This window comes from Theropithecus gelada, chromosome 10 (genome assembly GCF_003255815.1).
Source record: "Theropithecus gelada isolate Dixy chromosome 10, Tgel_1.0, whole genome shotgun sequence".
Classification (NCBI taxonomy): domain Eukaryota; kingdom Metazoa; phylum Chordata; class Mammalia; order Primates; family Cercopithecidae; genus Theropithecus; species Theropithecus gelada.
The window spans coordinates 76,139,414-76,158,793 of NC_037678.1; the positions used below are offsets into that span (position 1 = coordinate 76,139,414).

The following is a 19,380-nucleotide window of genomic DNA, read 5'->3' on the forward strand; positions in this document are numbered from 1 at the left end:
GGTATAGCTATTGTTCCTGGACTACAAACCTATACAGCATGTTCCTGTACTCAATGCTGTAGGCACTTGTAACACAGTGGTAAGCATTTGTGGATTTAAACATATCTAAACACAGAAAAGGTACCATAAAAATAGGATTATAATCTCGTGGGACCACTGTCTCATATGTGGTGTGTCATTGACCAAATTGGTCGTTCCACACAACTAGGATGGATAATAGCTATCATCTATCGCAATGTGCCAGGCATAGTTCTACAAATGTTAACGGTTTCATCCCATCTAATGTTCACGACAATACTGTAGCGAAGTCCCGTTATCTTCATTTTATGATGACGAAGCAGAGGCAGGGGCAGGTTAAGTAACTTGCCCAATTCATCCAACTAGCGTGTGCTCAATGGAGATTTGAACCCAGAGCCTGTGTTCTTAGGTTGTTAGGCTACACTGGCTTCCATTAAAAGTAAGAATACCTGGTCTGCAAAAGATCTCTGGTCTCCAAGAGATTGTGGAAAACACAGAGCAACAGAACTTTAAAAGCACTCCTGCACTATAATTTGCACAAAGTGTCATATTTCAAAGTAGGTTTCCCAACTGTGTCCCAGAAGTCAATCTTCGCACTGAGCCCAAAACCAGTCAGCAGGCCCCAGGGTCCTTCTAAAGTAGACCATAAAGGATTTGAGGGTTGATGCTTCTCAAACTTCGGTAGGCATCCAAATCCCCTGCAGGCTTGTTAGACGGTGTCCCTGGCCTACCCCTCAAAATTTCTGATTTAGTGGGTCTGGGGTGGGGCCTGAGAATCTGAATTTCTAATGAGCACCCAGGTGATGCTGATGCTGTGGACTTTGTCTTGGATCACGAGGATCTAAAGAACCCAAGCCCTCTGCTCAGCATCCTGCAAACCACACAACTTCCATAACTCCTCGCACAACCACTCTAGGGGCCCGAGGCACACCTGTGACCCCCATCTGTGGCCAGCCAGCAATGGGAACTTGCCTTAAATTTGTTGAGCAGCAGCTTCAGGACCTGTGGGGTGGTCATGGTGCTGTTGATGCGGACGTTGGTGACAGAGCCATAGGCTGGCGTGAACACAGACGTCTGTCAATAGAAGGATCCAGCTCAGGGTGGGAGTGGGAACAAGGACCCAGTGCTAAAATCCAGGTGCGGTACAGGGCACAGTGACAATGATACTCAAAATGTACTTCCTGAGAGACCCCGGCAGCCTGGCGAGCAGCAGGCTTTGTAGACAAAGCAACCCTCGGGGTTTGCAATAATTCAGTTCATGCTCCACCCTCAAAAAGACCCTTCCGCTGGGACTCCAGCACAAGGCTGTCTCTGACCGCTCTCCCACCGTGCGCTTGCTTCCTGGGGTAGGATTTGAACAAAGCGGGAGGAAAGGAGGGATCAGCAAGCTCGGGTGGGGTGGGCGGTGCACTGACACCCCAGGTCTGAGACCTGCAGCTCTGCTTCAGCTCCGGGAAAAGTCAGACCATACACCAGTTGGGGGCACAGTGTGCGGGAGAGGGTAACACGTGGATTTTCTTGGGAGAGACTGATGAGCTGTGTTTATGGGGTCTTCAAGGCTACAGCAGGGACTGCTTTGTACAGCTCCACTGAATTCACCCACCACCTTAAGGGGGACCCACAGAAGGACTTTGAGCCTTCTGACCTGGGGTCCCTCAGCCCTCAGGAAGCCAGCAGGGCTTGCAGCCCACCCACAACCCAAAGACTAAACAGCAGCAAACACTTGGCTTCCCAGGCACCACACCACCCACCATATGGCTATAGCCCTGAGGTGGCGTCTACCCAGGAAGAGGTCTTCCCCCCTCCCCATCCCCTGTCCACCTTACCTTATGGTTGTAGAAATGGCCGTTGATGGAGAAGCGGTGGCGTCTGATTCGCCGCTGGTCACTAGGCGTCCTCACATTGCCACGGCGACGCACCCCAACATCACTGCGTGTGCGCATCAGCTGTGGGGTGTCCTCCTGCAGGGGCTTCAGGCCCCTGGTGTCTGAGAGAGGAGAGGGAAATGAACTCTGTCTGGACCTGCGACATGGCACATGGTCCCCACTTTGTGCCCAGTGCTACAGCACCCACTGTCTCCAAAAATATATATTTTATACAAATAGTATTTTCTGTGGGGGGAAAAACATAATGCAGAATTTACAGAGAAGCTATACGGTGATAAGTTCAGAGCACAGACTTCCAAGCCAGACTCCCTCGGTTCAAGTCTCAGCTCCACGATTGCCATATATCAGTAACCTCTCTGTGCCTCGGTGTTTTTATATATAAAATAGGGATAATAGTAACACCCACCTCAGAGGGTTTAAATGAGTTAATATGCATAAAGCACTTAGAATAGTGCCTGGCACAGAATAAACGTGACATAAGGGCTAACAAGATACTGCAAACGAACTCTGACACATGCTACACACAGATGAATCTTGATGACATTACGCTAAGTGCAACAAGCCAATTACAAAACAGCAAATATGGAATGATTCCACATATATGAGGTGCTTAGAGTGTACCTCATATAAGTGTATCTCATATAATTGAGGTACACTCTAAGTATATTCTAGGTACATTCAAAATTACAGAGAGAGCAGAATGGTGGTTGCCAGGGGCTAGAGAGAGAAGGATATAGGGAGTTATTGGAGTTTAACGGGTACAGAGTTTGTTTCACAAGATGGAAAGAGTTTTGGAGATGGATGATGGTGATGGTTGCGCAACATTATGAGTGTATTTAATACCACTGAACCGTACCACTTAAAATGGTTATGATGGTAAATCTTATGCTATGTATGTCTTACCACAATAAAAAAAATTAGAAAAAAGAATGCTTAATAGAACATATATCTAAAAATATATGGGGTTCCCATGGCATATTTCTATCCTTGTATGTGTATAAATATAAAATATTGACATTAATCACAAGTAGGTTAATTTGCTCTTATTAAAATATATTTAATCCATGTAATATAAAAAAGATTTTGCAAACTGACAATATCTATGAAAATTAAAAATGCACATGACCTTAGAAATTCCACTTGAAAGAATTCTACATGCTGACAAATGTGTGACATGACACAAGTATAAGGCCACCGACTGCAAACTTATTTGTCATAGCAGAGGCTGAAAATGACTTAAATGTCTACCAATAGGGAGTGATTACATAAATTATCCTTTTTCCATACAATGAAATAATGCAGAGCTGTAAAGAATAAGGAAGTTCTTTACAAATTTATATGGAAAAATTCCCCAGATAAACTGATAAAAACTGGGATCTGCACAATGCTTCCACTTGTATAACTAGGGGAAGAAAAGAAACTGCATCCGACCAGGCGTGGTGGCTCATGCCTATAATCCCACACTTTGGGAGGCTGAGGCGGGCAGATCACTTGAGGCCAGGAGTTCAAGACCAGCCTGGTCAACACGGCAAAAACCCATCACCACTAAAAATGCAAAAATTAGCTGGGCACGGTGATGCATGTCTTTAATCCCAGCTACTCAGGAGGCTGAGGTGGGAGGATCACTTGAACCCAGGAAGCAGAGCCAAGATTGCACTACTGCACTGCATCCTCCTGGGTGACAGAGGGAGACGAAGGGGAGGGAAGGGAAGGAAAGGGAAGGAGAGGGGAGGGGAAGGGAAGGGAGGGAAGGGGAGGGGAGAGGAAGAAAGAAACTACATCCACCCATAAAGGTATGTGAGTGTGTTTTGCTTATATTTGCATGGACCATCTCATGAAGGATGTTCTTGGGATGCTTCTAGGTGGGTGGATGAGGTAGGTGATTTAATTCTCTCCCTTTGTATCTTGAACCATATACATTTTACATTCTCAAAAATAAGTAACAGTTGACAACATCTATCACAGCGGTCTTGACACAGTTGGTCCCTAGCTGGAAGCACCTTCCACTTGCATGTACCTGTGGGGCCTGGCATCTGGTCACCCTCTGGCGGTGCATCCACCTCTGAGATCTGAACATTGGGCACAGTCAGGGGCTTCAGGGTGGTTCTGTGGGTGGAGAAGACAAAGGGGAGGGGAGAGACTAGTTTAACCCCTGTGGAAAGATGCCCCGCACCTGCCAGACCCCACTCCTGCAAGGGGAGCACTTTGCTAGTGCCAGGCTGGGTACTGGCACACATCAGACGATGAAGGGTACAGATGGGCTGTGCTGAGCATCCCATGAAAGGCTGGCCCAGCTCCCAGGTCAAGCAGTGAGTGGTGCAGGGGGAGTTCTGGAGGGAGAAGATGTTCTTTTCCAGCATCTGCAGCAACACAAGCATCCAATTCATCAAGCCCAGGATGGAGAATACCAAGGAGAGAAACCCATGTGCTGCCCGCACTGCTTCTAAGCATGTATGGGTTCTATAGCTTATTTGGAAAACTCTAATAATGGCCATTTGTTTTGCAGGGTAAGATTCCAGTTCAGACTCATTGCTGTTGAAGAAATAACTCATAATTGATTCTGGCATTTAAAAGGAATGGAAAGTAAGAGGTTGGCCACCACAAGGGCAGGGGCAGCTTTGGAAGGGGCACTGACAGTGTTCTCAGGGTTGCAAGGACGGAGTCCTCATCCAAGCTAAAGAAAGGGTTACAAGTAGGCAGTCCAAGCTGAGACCCTGGTTTGCCATCATAACTGGCAAATAACTTCTCAAAACCAAAAAGGACAAAGGGAGCAGCTCATAAAAACATCTAAAATCAACAGAGGATTTGGCTGTAAAGGAGAATCATATTTGACCAATTAGGACCAACCCCATGGTGAGAAGAGCATGGGCTCCCTGGGACCCAGTAGAGATAAATCTCATGTTCTGGGGAGGATCGTTTTGAGGAAGGACAATTAAGATGGAAAATCTGAAAGAACTTCCTATTGTAATTTAACTCATATACTTCTGAGCCACAGAATGGGCCTGGTCAGAGCTTCTGGGGAATGGTGAACACTTGGGACCCAGAGCAGCCAGTCCCACTCCCTGATTTAAAGCCCTCATTCTTGCTGAAACAGGAACTGGTCTCAGCATCCTTTTTTTCTTTTTCCTTTTTTTTTTTTTTTTTTGGTGGGGCAGGGGGACGGAGTCTTGCTCTGTCACCCAGGCCGGAGTGCAGTGGTGCAATCTTGGCTCACAGCAATCTCTGCCTCCCAGGTTCAAGTGATTGTCCTGCCTCAGCCTCCTAAGTAGCTGAGATTATAGCCGGTTGCCACTGTGCCTGGCTTTTTTTTTTTTTTTTTTTTTTTTTTGTTAGAGACAGGGTTTCACCATGTTGCCCATGCTGGTCTTGAATTCCTGAGCTCGTGATCTGCCCGCCTCAGCCTCCCAAAGTGCTGGGATTATAGGCGTGAGCCACTGTGCCCAGCCTCAGGATCCTTCTTAAGACAGTAGTCTAGGCATTCACTATATTATAGCTGACATCTAAAAGACATCATTTACCATTCCTGAAAATTCTACCAAAGTATTTTGCAGGTTTCAAGAGTCAACCAAGACCAGCTTGAGGCCACAGAGAAGGGAGAAGAAGCAGGCAGAGTGAAGGACCCCTTAGCAGCCCAAACCAAAGGCCACAGGGTCAAACGAAATCTTAAAAATCATCTCACTTAGGGAATAGAATAGTGTGGGGGTCAGGGTCAGGCTGTGAAATGGGCTTGGCCATTGGAGATCAAATACAGAGATAATATAGTATAGTATAACAAATACAGTACAGTGTAACAAATACAGCTGGGCATGGTGGCTCACACCTGTAATCCCAGCACTTTGGGAGGTCAAGGTGGGAGGACTGCCTGAGGCCAGAAGTTTGAGACCAACCTGGGCAACATAGTGAGACCCCATTTCTACAAAAAATATGAAAATTATCCAGGTAGGGCCAGGAACGGTGGCTCATGCCTGTGGTCCCAGAACTTTGGGAGGTCAAGGAGGGTGGATAACTTGAGATCACGAGTTCAAGACCAGCCTGGCCAACATGATGAAACCCCCTCTCTACCAAAAAATACAAAAAATGACTGGGTTTGGTGGTGGGCACCTGTAATCCCAGCTACTCAGGGGGCTGAGGCACAAATCGCTTGAACCCGAGAGGCAGAGGTTGTAGTGAGCTGAGATCGCACCACTGCACTCCAGCCTGGGCAACAGGAAAAAAAAAAAGGTGATGGGGGGGTGCACCTGTAGTCCCAGCTGCTGGGGAGCCTGAGGTGGGAGGATCACTTGAGCCTAGGAGGTTGAGGCTGCAGTGAGCTGTGATTAAGCCACTGTACTCCAGCCTGGGAAACAGAGCGAGACCTTGTCTCAAACAAAACAAAACAAAAATGCGGTGATAATGCTGAAAAGCAGAGCATGAAACCAGCAAAGTTAGATGAAACCAAAGAACGTTAACCAGACGTCCTAGCGCCTATGGGGTAGGCAACAATTTTCCTCCTTAAATCCCCTTGGAAAGAAACCAGACCGGCCCCAGGGTTTGGCCACATACTAGGTTTCTCTCAATAGTAGAGAAACATAGATTTGGCTGTGGAGTTTAGCAAAATGTTCAATGTGACCAACAGAGAGGGCTTGGTTCTCATTTAAACCAGAAAAAAAAAAAGGTCACTGTGGTTTTGGCTGAGAGGCGAGCACACTCCACCCAGGCTGGGGCCGAAGGCAGTCAGCATCAGCAGGTTTCAGGATGGAGCCAGGCTAGTCACTTGATCCTAAAACTCAAGTCCCAGAAAGACAATGAAGAAGGCACGCCTTGCTAGAGGCATCTGGCGGTGCATTCCGCGGCTTATTCAGCCATGGAGGATAAGGAGGGATGGACTAGGTCTTCCCAGCCCTTCCGGTGGGGACTTGGACTACCCACCATCACACCACACCCTGGCTCCCCGAGTGGTCTGCAGAGAGCAGACCCCTGGCTGATCTCGCTTAGCTGACTCTGACAGAGCCTGACATTCCTTTTCCTCTTCCAGGTTCCCCCAAGATTCAGAGAGCTTTGGTCAGAAGGTTCAAGTCGTAAATGCCTTGGAGCGGGGCCATTCTATGAGGAGTGGTCCTAGTCGGGAGGATGCTGGGGCATGGGGCGCTATGTTAGAAATCTGCAGACTGGGCCTCACTAGCCACTAGCAACTCCACTCAGAGACTCCTGAGTTCTCCCTGAGGGAGGACTCTGTGACTCAGCAGCTCCCCTCCTATGACTCAGCAGCTCCCTCCTGTGACCTCATCGGTGATTGCAGTGACAGGAAGGGGGTCCAATCACAACCATGTCTGCCCCTTGTTCCTCATTCCAAGGCCAAGGCAGGTAGGCAGTAGAGGTGGCAGGAGGAGAAGCCAGGGTCAGGGCTGGCTGGAAGAAGGCAGCATTTATCTGCTTGAGAACACACAGAACCCCCAGGCATCCCGGTCATCTCCCCGCACCGTCTCTCCTCACTCACCCCTGAGCCCCCAGGTTACAGCCGGAGTGCCAGGAGGAGGAGGACGGAGGGGGCCGAATGCGCTCGTTGTCATCCTGCATCTGCAGGCGAATGGGCCGGCGCAGGCCCCAGGAGATGTTCAGAAGTCCCTCCACGATGAACTCATCTTCTTCCTGCCCACAAAGCAATCAGAGTGGTGAGCCTGGAAAAGTCCCCACAGACGCCAAGACCATGCTGAGGTACAAATGACACATTCTTCATATGTCCTAGCTGGGTGCCCCAGATTCTATTCTCAGGATGGGGGTAGCTGCCGAGTTCACACCCCAGCTCTGAGATACTTTCTAAGGTAAACTACCCTAGATCCTGAAGCGGACCTCACAGGTCAGCACAAAAGTTGCTGTGAAATTCAAATATATAGGTGCAAATTATAAAAGCATTGTTTTTCTTTTTATCCTAACGACTTTTAAAGAAAGCAGAATACATCTCCTAAAATAAGTGGAGATTAGCCTTGCTAACAGAAGCAAGAACTGGAGTTAGCTACGTCCCATCCCCTACTATGGAAAATGGTGTCTCTGTAGCTATAACATATGTTTAGCAATCCAACCTGGTGGTTGAAGGAAATTTAAAGCAACATTTGCCGAAGTTTATTCTACAGAACACCACCTCCTCTAGCAGATGAACTGTTGTCTTTTAAAGGGTGTCAAGTGATCATGAGCTGGGAGAGGCTGTGCTAATCAGATTTCCAAACAGCAGAACGTCCCAGGTTCTGTAATCAACTAACGGGCTAAATGACAACTCTGCAACAGGTGAATAAATCTTGCAGGAGTCCCCAGTTTATTCTCAAAGGTTGCTGACTAATTAGACGTTAAATGTAAAACCATTCTAAAGGCATTTATATGTTCTATCCCAAAGACTTGGGACTCACTTATGACTATGAAATCCTTTAATCATGGAGCACTTTTAATCATTTATTCGATAGGACATAACCCAGGAAAGCTATTTACGAACTATTTAAAATCTTGCATGGCCCAGCTGCTGATTAGTAAAAGCTTGAAGGGCAATCCCGAAAAGAATCAGTTCTCCTCCTTCCAGTCTCAGAAGAACCTTTTTGAAGCCATGTTTTATGGGCTGATCAAGTGGTAGATCTGGGTCATGAGCCACATCTTCAGGACAAGCCCCATAGGTGAAAATGACATCAGCCCAATGAGGCCCAACATCATCCTCAAAGAGGGAGGAAGGAATAAAAGAGGGAAGGAGAGAAATGAAACAATTTTAGGGCACTTAGGAGTCCCAGGGAGGAAGGCTTTATGTAAACACTGGCAATTTACATGGCCTTCCCCTGGTCAAGGTGGGCATCATTACTTTACACAGCTGTAGGTCAAAATTTAACCCAAAACAGGATTTTATCTAAGTGGGGTGGTTTGAGGGACAGAATAGGCCACTACATCCTACATACTGTCCCCAAGCAACCTGCCCTAGCAGCTGAAATTCCACCGTCTGTTATCTGTTTCTATGGATTAAATCTCCACAGCCTGATAACCTGAAAATGTGTTTCAAAGGGCATTACACATATGGACCTTTTTATCAGTCACGAGTGCTTGGGTATAAAGTACCCTACCAGACTCCTTTATAACTCATCATCTATCTGATAACAGGCTTTAGAGAAACGGATACAGGATGAGGAAGCTCGGTTTCGGGATGGGAACCAGATGAATAACAAAAGCAAACTAGGATGACCAGGTCTGGGGATGGGCCAAGTGCTACCATCGAGAGCTTATGTGCTTTGCCCAGGTCACTGCAGCGACAGGACTTGGGCCCAAATGTTTAAACACAGAGGACTGGGTGGGGTTCCCGAATTACCCAATGAGAGGACATCTGCTTGGGAGCCACCTGGAAAGGTCATTTCATGAAAGCTCCCTCTGGAGAATCTCCCCCATGAGACTGCGCTAGCCCAGCCACACTTCTACAGGAATGTCTCTGGAACACATCTCTGAAACATTCACCCTTTTTACAACAAAACTGGGCCTGGAGTCTTCTTCCAAAGAACCCCAAGGACCCTCACTAGCATCCTAAACGAGAAGCAGGAGAGGCAGGGATCTCTCAGAACCTCAGGGACCTTCAGATCCAGGACACACGGGGACAAGGTCTGGACTAGCCAATCAGGGCCTTCCCTGGAGACTCCTCACCTCCCGGTGCCGGAGCTGTAAATTCTGGCCTTCATAGTACAAGTTGTAGGTCTTCAGATGCAAGAGAAGTTCATTTCTTAGGGGGAAAATATAAGAGGTAAAACATGATCAGCTGAAGCCACTTATAATGCAGTTGTTCCCTCTTTCTCTCACCTCTCACCTGGCCTTCAGTCACCACACTTTGGTGTTTGTCCACATGTACGTACACACACATGCACATGCGCACAGAGTTCTGCTGCCACCACCCCATAACCATGTTCCCCCAGGATCAAAGTCAAGAGTGAGCACCACCCCAGAACAATGCTGAATGTAAAGAGCAATTCCAGGACACCAAGGCAGGCCTCGTCTGCTGACAATACTCCCAAACTCAAGCCGAATGAGCAGGTGTTAATAAGCCATGGATTCACTGAGGCAAGCACTTCAGAGCCCACAGACAGCCATTCTCCTGCCTGGCTGTGGCCTCTTCTCCCTCAAGCACGCTGTGTGTGAGGAAAGGACAATAATGACAGGCCTTCGTAAGACTCGGAAGCTGGCCAGGCGCGGTGGGCTCACGCCTGTAATTCCAGCACTTTGAGAGGCCAAGACCAGCAGATCACTTGAGGTCAGGAGTTCGAGACCAGCCTGGCCAACATGGTGCAAACTCATCTCTAATAAAAATACAAAAAATCAGCCAGGCATGGTGGTGCATGCCTGTAATCCCAGCTACTCAGGAGGCTGAGGCAGGAGAATCACCTGAACCTCGGAGGCAGAGGTTGCTGTGAGCTGAGATCATGCCACTGCATTCCAGCCTGGGCGACAGAGTGAAACTCTGTCTCAGAAAAAAAATAAAAGACTCAGAAGTTTCCAGACTGTTCAGAAGCGAAATGGGACAGGTTTGAGCCACACTAACTTATGCTTCATAGACATGACCTTATCATGTGTTTAAAAACTTGTGGCCAGGAGCAGTGGCTCACGCCTGTAATCCCAGCACTTTGGGAGGCTGAGATGGGCTGACTGCCTGAGGTCAGGAATTCGAGACCAGTCTGGCCAACATGGTGAAACCCTGTTTCTACTAAAAATACAAAAAAAGAAAAAAAATTAGCCAGGCATGGTGGCGTGCACCTGTAATCCCAGCTACTCGGGAGGCTGAGGCAGGGGAATTGCTCGAACAAGGGAGGTAGAGGTTGCAGTGAACCAAGATCGTGCACACTGCACTCTAGCCTGGGCAACAGAGTGAGACTCCATCTCAAAAAAAAAAAAAAAAAAAAATTGCAAACCCCCATCAGCGTCAGAATGGGTGAATAAAGGAAGCAATAGCTACACAATGGAAAACTCTCAGCGAAGAGAATGTGAATGAACTACACACATGTGTGTAACTCATGGGAATTACAGGATCTGTGCTTTTCTTGTGTCTAGCTTCTTTCACAAAAAAGCACAGATCATATTCCATTGATATAAAGTTCAAAATGGAGTGTTAGAATTCAGGATAGTGGTTCACCTTGGGGAGTAGTGACAAGAAGTGGGCATGAGGTGGCTTCTGGGCCCTGGCAATACTTTTTCAGTTCATAAAAATTTAAAAAATAAAAAATAAAAATCCTTAGACACTCCCGCTCGGAAGCCCAGTACTGGACCTCCTTAGCCATCAAGTTTTCCAAGTGGCTGCCCTGAGAGTACACAGCTCTACTGCACGTGGCCAGAGAGGAGATTTCACCCACTTTGTGATCAGGGAAATCCCTCATCAACCCTGAGAATGCACGAGTCAAGTTCCATCTGAAAGTGCGTGTTTTGCACTCCACGTGGGATGAGAGTGGAGAGAGGTAGAGTGGGCCACTGCGTGCTTTTGTCTAGTCTCAAGTAAGGGGTGACAGAGTTCAGTCTCTCTGAACCCAACCATTCAGTGGAGAGATTCTGGACCATGCCAGGAGTTAAAACCCACTGGAAATGCCAAGAAACTCCTGACAAGTTAAACCTAGATAAATCAACGTGGTTCTATGCAAGCTGAAATGAATTCGTGGAAAATGTGATTCCAAATAACCTAAGACGAGAGGCTGTTTGGTACTTTTGAACACACAGATCTGAACCGGGAGAGAAAAAAATCACTGGTTGGTAGAAGTCCCTGGGGAAATCTGTCCATAAAGAGGTAAGAATGGTCAGATGTTACAAAACATGTGTCAAGTGTGTCTAAGGGCTTCAAACAATTTGATCTCAGATAAATTAAATATTTCATTAAGAGAGAGAAATTCTAGCTGGGCATGGTGGCTCACGCCTGTAATCCCAGCACTTTGGGAGGCTGAGGCGGGTGGATCACTTGAGGTCAGGAGTTCAAGACCAGCCCGGCCAACATGGTGAAACCCCGTCTCTACTAAAAATTAAAAAATTAGCTGGGTGTGGCGGCGCATGCCTGTAATCCCAGCTACTCAGGAGGCTGAGGCAGGAGAATCACTTGAACTCAGGAGGCAGAGGTTGCCGTGAACTGAGATGACGCCACTGCACTCCAGCCTAGGTGAGGAGGGAGATCCCTTCTAAAAAAAAAAGAAATCCCTATGCTGGACATGAAAATACGTCTTCGAACTTCCAATTCAAGGGTCTATTTTGGCTCAAGCCCAGTCACATTAGCAAAAAGCCTGAGCTCCAGAGACTTCAGTGCATAGAAAGCAATTAAATTGTCCCCTTCTATTCAGAGGGCACCTGTGCCAAATTCAGCAAGAACCAGAGAAGCCCAGGGACACATTACCCCAGCCAGGACTCCCCAGGAACACCACAGACAGGACGGGGAGCAGTGTCTGAGTCCGTTCTGGCTGCCGGACCATAGACTGGGTGGCTTCTAAACAACAGAAATTCATTTCTTATAGCTCTGGTGGCCAGGAAGTCCAAGGTTAAGGTAGAGTCAGTGTCTGGTGACAGCCCTATCCTCACAGACAGTGCCTTCTCACAGCGTCCTCACACCGTGGAGGAAAAACAAGCTCCCTTGGCCTTTTATAAGGGTACTTAGATCTAATCACATCCCAGAGGCTCCACCTCTTATACCAGCACCTTGGGGTGAAGTTTCCACATAGGAATTTGGGGGAGACACAAACATTCAGAAGATAGCAAACCGCCACCAGCCAACTGCTCCTCCTGGAAGCCTTCCAAGACACATCTTTTGAGGCCTCAAAGGTACTGCGTCTTGACATCCCCTTTACTTCACCTCCAGGCCAGGCTCTGGGGGCATGTTTTTATCTATAGCAGCCGCTCTGATGCTCTCACAAGTCCAAGTTCAGCCGCTTGACTCCTTCCCACACACAGGAGCCCCGCCAGTCTGATACACAGGGGAGGCCCCTGTGCCAGCGGCTACGGTCCACCCACAACATCCCAGCGTGGGACTGGTCACTGGGGACAAAACTCGCTAGCAAAACGTCTTACTTGGAAATGTATTTATCTTGTCCACACGGGACTAGGGACGTTTGGTGACTGTAGTCCATTCTTCCTTTCTCTTTTCATCGGAAGGAGAGGCCTATATTTGGAAGGAGAAGACAGAGGTTAAAGTCAGGTTGTGTCCTTGGGAGCTCAGCAGAACCTGGGGTGGGGAGTGGGCACAAAATTGGACGCCATGGCTCTCCATTCCTTCCCACCCAGATCCACAGCTAACACTGACCCAAGGCTGTGAGAGGCAACACTGCTGGCTGCTGCCTTGGCTTACCACAGCCTCTGAGAATAAACATCCAAAGGAAAGACGACAACCCCTGGACAATCCAAGCACGAATGCCCCAGCCACAGAGCACACTGACACCCACGTTGGCTCCAAGGATGACTGATGAGTCCTCCTCTCTGAAGAGACCACCACAACACAGAATAGAGAGTTATCTCAGGGACAGCCCGATTCTACTGAGGTCTACTGAGGATGGGTAAACCACCTAAAAATGCCCAAATATAGCCGAGTGTGAGAAATCACAGTATGTGTCTACGGACACCACTAAAATATGACAATGTGAAAGACAATTTAATTATAACTATACATTACAAAAACACAGGTAACAAAACTATGGGTCCAATTTGGTTTAAAATCTATGTAAGTATAAAATATGCATATACATACACACATTTACATGTATAAATATTTATTCGGATAGGTATATATATGTCAGGATTTCTCCACCTTGGCACTATTACCATTTGTTTTGTTTTGTTTTGTTTTTTGACAAGGAGTCTTGCTCTCTTCGCCCAGGCTGGAGTGCAGTAGTGTGATCTCAGCTCAGTGCAACCTCCATCTCCCAGGTTCTGCTGCCTCAGCCTCCCAAGTAGCTGGGACTACGGGTGCCCACCATCACACTTGGCTAATTTTTTGTATTTTTAGTAGAGAGAGGGGTTTCACCATGTTGGCCAGGCTGGTCTCAAACTCCTGACCTCAGGTGATCCACCTGCCATGGCCTCCCAAAGTGCTGGGATTACAGACATGAGCCACCACGCCCAGCAGCACTATTACCATTTGGACCTGGCCCATTCTTTTATTATTTCTATTTGTAGAGATGGGATGTCACTTTGTCACCTGGGCTGGGAGTGCAGTGGCATGATCATAGCTCACTGCAGCCTCAAATTCCTGGGCTCCATCGATCCCCCTGTCTCAGCCTCCCGAGTAGCTGGGACTACAGGTGTGCCCCACCGCCCCTGGCCTGGGACTGTTCTTTGGCGTGGGACTGTCCTGTGCATCGCAGATGTTTAGCAGCATCTCTGGCTTCTACTCACTAGATGCCCAGCAGCACTACCCCAGTGATGACAACCAAAACTATTGCCAGATACTACTAAGTGCCCTCAGGGGCAAAATCACATTACTCACAACAGCCCAAAGGTGGAAGCCACCCAAGTGTCCCCTGATGGATGAGCAGATAAGCAAAATGGAGTATATGCATCCAGTGGATCATTATTCAGCCTTAAAAAGGAAGGAAATGCTGGCACATGCTAGAACATGGGTGAACCTTGAAGACATTATAACAGGCCACACCCAAAAAGAAAAATACTGTATGATTCCACTTTTATGAGGTACCTAGAGTAGACAAAATCAGAGACTGATTTTATAGAATAGTGATGCTTCAAAACATAGAACGGTGGTTGCCAGGGGCTGGGAGGAAGGGGAAATGGAGAGTTTCTTAATGGGAACAGAGTGTGCAAGAGGAAGAGAGCTCTGGAGATAGATGGCGGTGATGGTTCTACAACATGTGAAGGTACTTAATGCCACTGAACTGGACACTTTAAAATGGTTAAGATGGTAAACTTTATGTGTATTTTACCACTATATACATATATATGTGTGTGTGTGTACATATATATATACATATTTATTTATTTATTTATTTATTTTTGAGACAGAGACTCACTCTGTCACCCAGGCTGGAGTGCAGTGGCATAATCTCAGCTCACTGCATCCTCGACCTCCCCAGGCTCGAGTGATCCTCCCACCTCAGCCTCCCAAGTAGCTGGGACTAAAGGCATGTGCCACGATGCCCAACTAGTTTCTTGAATTTTAGTAGAGACGGGGTATTGCCATGTTGCCCAGGCTGGTCTTGAACTCCTGGACTCAAACAACCTGCTCACCTCGGCCTCCCAAAGTGCTAGGATTACAGGTGTGAGCCACTGCACCCACTCCACAATATATGTTTTAAGTGGAAGAGGGAGGCATGGGAACCAGTATTACAGTGACACCATGTGAGAAGGATTCAACCTTCTGGAAGAAGGATCCATGACCCAAGGGACACAGACAGCCTCTAGAAGCCGGAAAAGCAAGAAAATGGACTTGTCCTAGAGTCTCCAGAAAAGAACACATCCCTGTTGATACCTTGATGTTAGCCCAGTGAGATTCATGTCAGACTTTTGAACTACAGAACTGTGAGATAATCAGTTAGTGTTGGCCAAGCGTGGTGGCTCCTGCCTATGACTGCAATACTTCATGAAGCCAAGGCAGGAGGAGTTCGAGACCAACCTGGGCAACGGCAGGAGACCCCATCTTTACAAAAAAAAATTTTAAATTAGCTGGATGTGGTGGCACACACCTGTAGTCCTATAGCTACTTGGGAGTCTAAGGTAGGAGGATTGCTTCAGCCCAGGAGCTCAGGGCTGCAGTGAGCTATGATCACACCACTGTACTCCAGCCTGGGCAACAGAGTAAGACCTTGTCTCTTAAAAAAAATAATAATAATAAAATAAGGCCAGGCGCAGTGGCTTACACCTGTAATCTCAGCACTTCAGGAAGCCAAGGAGGAAGGATCGCTTGAGTCCAGGAGTTCAAGACCAGCCTGGGCAACATGGTTAGCCAGATGTGGTAGCGTGCACCTCTGGTCCCAGCTACTAGGGAGGCTGAGGCAGGAGGATAAACTGAGCCCAGGAGGTCAAGGCTGCAGTGAGCCACAATCACGCCACTGCACTCTAGCCTGGTCAACAGAGTAAGCCCATCTCAAAATTAATTAATTAAATAATAAAATAAAATAAAAATGAATTCGTGTTCTTTTAAGCCACTAAGTTTTGGTAAATTGTTACTGCAAGTTACCATGGGCTGATTCCATTCAGAAAACTTAGACCTGGCTGGGCGCAATGGCTCACACCTGTAATCCCAGCACTTTGGGAGGCCGAGGAGGGCAGATCATGAGGTCAGGAGATCGAGACCATCCTGGCTAACATGGTAAAACCCCGACTCTACTAAAAATACAAAAAATTAGCCGGGTGTGGTGGCAGGCGCCTGTAGTCCCAGCTACCCAGGAGGTTGAGGCAGGAGAATGGCGTAAACCCGGGAGGCAGAGCTTGCAGTGAGCCGAGATCATGCCACTGCACTCCAGCCTGGGCGACAGAGCAAGACTCCATCTCAAAAAAAAAGAAAACTCGGACCCTACCAGTGTACCCAAAAGTGGTACCCTGAGAACACAATTGGTCTCTCTAAATTTTAAATTTTATGGTTTTTTTTTTTACTTTTCCAAAAAAGAAGAAGAATCTGATCATGAAAACCAGAGTGCACATGTAATGCAGAAAAAGGAAAGTCAAGCTAGTGAGAAAGACTTTTTTTTCTTTTTTTTTTTTAGACGGAGTCTAGCTCTGTCACCCAGGCTGGAGTGCAGTGGCACGATCTCAGCTCACTGCAAACTCTGCCTCCCAGGTTCTAGCGATTCTCCTGCCTCAGCCTCCCAAGTGGCTGGGATTACAGGTACGTGACACCAAGCTCAGCTAATTTTTTGTATTTTTGGTGGAGATGGGGTTTCACCATGTTGGCAAGGCTGGTCTCGAACTCCTAACCTCAAGTGATCTGCCCGCCTCAGCCTCCCAAAGTGCTGGGATTACAGGCGTGAGCCACCACACCAGCCAAAGCTTTTCTTTTTTAAGTGACAATTACCCATAACTAGTCAGTGCCCCTTTTTGTAAAAAGGTGCCGCTTCTATACATGTGTAAATTTATACATTCAACAAGCATTTATTGTGTGTCTACAACGTGCCAAGCGTCGTGCTCGCGATGGTGGCTCAGCAGCCAAGGAAACCTGTAATCCCAGTACTGGTACATGGTGCAGGAGGAGGGGGTTGTGTGGGGGCAGAGGGCTCTGTCAAGGGAGGGTGAGTGCTATGGTAGCAAACAGGAAGGACACCTACGGATAAGGGTGGTATCCTGGGGGACTCTCTGGAGGAAGAGACCTCTAAACTGAGACCTCAGTGTCGGCAAAGATGAGAGGCAAGTGGGTCCAGGCAGAAAGAGCAGGCAACTCGGAACTGTGCGAGATGGGGTGGCACGAGCAGAACCCCAACCTGGAGAGGAGTCTGGACTTCATCTGGTGGGCAATGCTGGGCCGTGTGTATGTGGAGGATGAAGAATGGCCCCCAGAGACACCTGGGTCCCAACCTGGAGCCTGTGAATATTACCTTATATGGTAACAGGGACTCTGCAGATGTGATTAAATGAAGGATCTTGAAATGAAGAGACTATCCTGGATTATCGGGGGGGCCTTAAATGTAACCACCAGTGTCCTTATAAGAGGGAGGCTCTGCCCCAGCAGAGAGAAGGCGACATGACAACTGCAGCAGAGGGAGAAATCTGAAGACACTGCACTGTGGACAAAGACGGAGAAAGGGGCCATGAACCTTGAAGGCAGCTCACAAGCCGGGAAAGGCAAGGACACGGATTTGCCCCAGAGCCCCTGGTGCGAGTAGAGCCCTACCACCGGCTCAGTTTTGGCCCAGAGAAACTGACTTCAAACTTCTGGACTCCAGAATATGAGTATTACATTTCTGTTGTTTCAAACCACCAAGACCGTAGTCATTTTTCTCGGCAGCAAGAGGAAAACCAGGGGAATTCCGAGGGCAGGGATGCGATCTGATGCGCATTTTAGAAAGGTCACCCACCCAACGCCTTGCTTTGTGGAGAAATAATCCGGGAGAAGAGCGGCCAGGGGACCAGTTGCCAGGCTGGAGCCCGAGTTGGAGAGACAGACTCTAGAGAGTTCGAAGAGGAAGAGGAAAGTCGTGATGTGGAAAGCACACCCTCTTGTGCTGCCGGTGTGCCGGGTGTGCTGCAGGATGAAACGTGGGGTGACAGGCTGAGTCCTGGTGATACATGGGCTGCTGGCGAGGACCGCAATGTAGGCAGAGGTGCCACCTTCACAGTCGCTGATGTGAGGACCGAGACTGAGTTTCAGGCAGGCCCATGGAAACTTCCAGTGCAGATAACCAGAAGTACAGCAGGCCTGGGACACCAGAGAGCAATTCCTGGCACGTGAGGTCAAGGGAGAGGATGAAGTCATCAAGAAAGAACAGAAGGGGCGAAGCGGGCAGGGCTGAGGGCAGGGATCTGATTAACCCAGTGGGTCAGCATGGCCAGAGGAAGGAGTCCCTGGAGAAAGAGGGAAAACAGGAGACATGGTACCAAGGAAGCCCAGGAAACCAAGGAAGCCTAGGGGCCTTGAGAAGGAGGCCAAGGTCAGCAGAGCCAGGAGCTGGTGGTCGGAGTCCAAGGAAGGGGAATCCTGAGTAGCCTCTGTTAAACCACACAAAGGTCATGGGGGATCTCAGCCAGGCTGATGGCACAGCCTGGTTGGAGTGGAAATCAGGTGAGCGGCGCCTGCTGTCAGCAGCCCTTCTCACTCTCAACACTGGAGTCTTTCTTCAGCCAGAGGAAATGTTATTCTATCTTTCTTTGATTATTTTCCCTCTTCCTCCCACTCTTGGTTCTTTTTTGAGACAGTGTCTGGTTCTGTCAGCCAGGCTGGGGTACAGTGGAGCCATCATAGCTCACTGCAGCCTCAAACTCCTGGCCTCAAGCGATCTTCCCACCTCAGCCTCCCAAAGGGACTGCAGGCATGAGCCACCACACCCAGATAATTTTTTCTTAATTTTTCTTTTATAGAGATAGGGTCTTGTTATGTTAACCAAGCTGGTCTTGAACTCCTGGCCACAAGTGATTCTCCCACCTCAGCCTCCCAAAGTGCTGGGATTATAGTGAACCACTACACCCAGTCCATTCTTGGTTCTTCTGCGATCTCTTCTCTAGCACTATGCATCCATCCATCCCAGCAGCTACCCTCTATCTCCTTATTTTTCTCAGAATTCTCCAGCTAATCTAATTCACCAACTGAATTTTCTCCAGGACTCTTTCTTTCTTTGCCTCCAACATAACCTATCATTTGGTCATTTAGTTCTGCATCTATCCTGCTCTTAAGACAATTATTTTTGATACCATGTCTTCTTAAATCCACTGAGAATACCAGTTAGAGAATTTGATTCTTAAACCTATTTGGTTGTGCAGAAAAAAATAGAGCAACAAAACAATAAACATAGAGAAATAGACCCAAATATATCTGGGAACATGGATTGTAAGTAGCAGTTCTAAATAGCAGGGGAAAGGTAGCTCAATT

General features: G+C 47.9%; 1 protein-coding gene across 1 annotated transcript in view; it reads right to left on the reverse strand.

Annotated features, from left to right (window-relative positions):
- The window catches only part of RASSF2 (Ras association domain family member 2), a 41,298-nt gene that overhangs the window by 5,405 nt on the left and 16,513 nt on the right, over positions 1–19,380 (reverse strand). Inside the window, exons 3-8 of the mRNA XM_025399850.1 lie at positions 12,927–13,017; positions 9,546–9,621; positions 7,381–7,532; positions 3,922–4,010; positions 1,845–2,005; positions 991–1,092 (exon numbers count right to left, since the gene is read on the reverse strand). Of these exons, the coding sequence (XP_025255635.1) occupies positions 991–1,092; positions 1,845–2,005; positions 3,922–4,010; positions 7,381–7,532; positions 9,546–9,621; positions 12,927–12,985 (639 nt within the window). The 5' untranslated portion in view covers positions 12,986–13,017. The remainder of the gene's footprint in view (positions 1–990; positions 1,093–1,844; positions 2,006–3,921; positions 4,011–7,380; positions 7,533–9,545; positions 9,622–12,926; positions 13,018–19,380) is intronic.